At 42.8% G+C, this 2,856-nt stretch overlaps 1 protein-coding gene across 1 annotated transcript; it reads right to left on the bottom strand.

Moving 5' to 3' along the window:
* Positions 1–1,132: 1,132 nt before the first annotated feature.
* On the bottom strand, positions 1,133–2,080 carry LOC141998349 (olfactory receptor 5AP2-like). Its single transcript, XM_074971103.1, has one exon. It carries the CDS (start codon positions 2,078–2,080, stop codon positions 1,133–1,135), a length of 948 nt encoding a protein of 315 aa, XP_074827204.1.
* Between the last annotated feature and the right edge of the window lie 776 nt (positions 2,081–2,856).

The following is a 2,856-nucleotide window of genomic DNA, read 5'->3' as shown; positions in this document are numbered from 1 at the left end:
ACACCCAGCAAAATTAATTATACGGCAGACAGGAACAATCACAGAACCAGACAGAGATTATACAGACAAACAATAGCAAAGTGGGAACTATAATGACAAAACAATACAGAAGTGAGGATTTCACATCCCAGCTATTGATAAGTGAGTTCTTGCCAGACAGGATGCTATTAAACTAAGTTTCCTTTTACATCTTCTAGGCACTTCCCTTTCTCTGGAGGCAATAGACATTATCAGGACAGGATTGTATTCCTAACAGCCCAATAGCACTTTCTTTCAATGTGACTAGTTTGGAATGTGAGGATGTGACCAGTCACTTCCCAGCTTATGGTGCCTCTATTGCTTACAAAAAGGCCTTAGCCGAAGAACAGGGCCTCAAACTGTCACAGTAAGAGAAGGCCCTTACACCCGCAGACAGTGATTTTGATTCTCTCCTTATACCTCTAAGTGATAAGAATACACCTAAATTCTTAGAGTATAGGCCTTTACAGACAGGCCTGAATATTATATCCTAACAGATAGGTGTTCCTGTGCCTGGCTCGCCTGCCGGGCCTGATCCAGCAGGACACCTAAATACCTTTAAAACACTGGTCCTAAGTCACTTTCAAAAATGGGCAAATAAGAGGCCTGGGCTGGTGTCCTGTGTTCTGCAGCACAGGTTAGAGGGTTTCCTTTTGCTTTTCTGACCCTTTGGATGAAATACACCCAGACATCAACACCTGCATTACAAAAATATAAGATTGCAATGTCAAAATGGAACTCCAATGGTAGAAATTGTGTAACTAACTTTTTTAGTTTCTCACCCTACAAGGGATGGATGCTCAGCATTCATTTGCATCCATTTAGCCTGCACCCTCCCACTGAGCCCAATCTCTGTTTGTTCTCTTTATTTTGAGTAGTCACCAGTTCAAGTCTCCCACCAGCTGAGTTGTACCTCACCTGTGGTATCTAATATTGGTCCTAAAAATAACAGGGTAACAGGTTTTTAAAAGGTCTATGCACCTCCATTTCTCCTAGGAGCATGACATGAAGCCCATTGAAGAGAATGGAAATGTGACCTTTTAACTTTAGTGGTCTGATTTTAGGGGCAGAATCAAACCTATCTATTTCATTTTAACGTAAGCAAACTGATCAGCTAGCATTGTCCAACCCTGCATTTCCTGTGAGCTTTCCTCAGGGCCTCCTTGACCTCTTTGTTTCTCAGGCTGTAGATGAGTGGATTGACCAGGGGAGTCAGGATAGTGTAGATGACAGAGAGAACTTTCCTGAAGTCTCTCAGTGTGTTGGTTGCTGGGAACATATAGGCAATCAGTAGAGTTCCATAATAAATGGTCACCACAATGAGGTGGGAGGAGCAGGTGGAAAAGGCCCTTTGTCTCCCCATGGTGGAAGGGATTCTTAGGATGGTCATAATGATGCAGATGTAGGACATCAAGGTAAGTAGGAATGGGACCAGTGTGAAAATCAAGCAGAGTGTGAAAGTCAACATTTCCATCAGCTGAGGATCATTGCAGGAGAGTTTTACAAGGGGGATAAGATCACAAAAGAAATGGTCAATACCATTGGGGCCACAGAAAGTTAACTGTGATATCGACAATGTTGTTATGCTATTACCTAGGAAGCCACCTATCCAAGCGCCACCTGCAAGCTGGAGGCAAGACCTGCCTCTCATACAGGCTGAATAGTGAAGTGGTTTGCGGATGGCTAAATACCGATCATAAGACATCACGGCTAAGAGAAGGCATTCTGTGGCAGCCATAGAACCAAAGAAATAATACTGTGTGACACATGCATTGAATGAAATAGTCCTGTCCTCAGTCAGGAGACTGACCAGCATCCTTGGCAGGATGGTTGAGGTGTAGTAGGTCTCCAAACAGGACAAGTTCCCCAGAAAGAAGTACATGGGGGTGTGAAGGCACTGATCTGTCACAACTAGCGCCACGATGAGGAGGTTAATGGCCATGGTTGCAATGTAGATCATGAGAAACAGCAGGAAAAGGATCTGAAGTTCAGGGAGAGTGCCAAATCCCAGAAGGATGAATTCTGTGATGAACGTTTGATTTCCCTGTTTTGGGTTCGCCATGGCGCGTGTCTACAGGAAAGAAAATAAAACTCAGTGACATAAATGGACAACATTCACTTAATAAAATGTTAACATTGTTGTCAAGGTTCCTCCCCCACTCTGAACTCTAGGGTACAGACGTGGGGACCTGCATGAAAACCTCCTAAGCTTACTTTTACCAGCTTAGGTTAAAACTTCCCCAAGGTACAAATTAATTTTATCCTTTGTCCTTGGAATATCCACTGCCACCACCAAACTCTAACTGGGTTTACTGGGAAACGTAGTTTGGACACATCTTTCCCCCAAAAATCCTCCCAACCCTTGCACCCCACTTCCTGGGAAAGGTTTGGTAAAAATCCTCACCAATTTGCATAGGTGACCACAGACCCAAACCGTTGGATCTGAGAACAATGAAAAAGGATTCAGTTTTCTTACAAGAAGACTTTTAATAGAAATAGAAGTAAATAGAAGTAAAGGAATCACCTCTGTAAAATCAGGATGGTAGATACCCTACAGGGTAATTAGATTCAAAACAGAGAATCCCTCTAGGCAAAACCTTAAGTTACAAAAAAGACACACAGACAGAAATAGTCATTCTATTCAGCACAGTTCTTTTCTCAGCCATTTAAAGAAATCATAATCTAACGTATACCTAGCTAGATTACTTACTAAAAGTTCTAAGACTCCATTCCTGTTCTATCCCCAGCAAAAGCAGCGTACGGACAGACACAGACCCTTTGTTTCTCTCCCTCCTCCCAGCTTTTGAAAGTATCTTGTCTCCTCATTGGTCATTTTGG

The sequence above is a fragment of the Natator depressus genome, chromosome 14 (assembly GCF_965152275.1).
Source record: "Natator depressus isolate rNatDep1 chromosome 14, rNatDep2.hap1, whole genome shotgun sequence".
Lineage (NCBI taxonomy): Eukaryota > Metazoa > Chordata > Testudines > Cheloniidae > Natator > Natator depressus.
The sequence above is the reverse complement of the archived record's forward strand: the minus strand, read 5'-3'. Positions and strand labels throughout refer to the sequence as shown.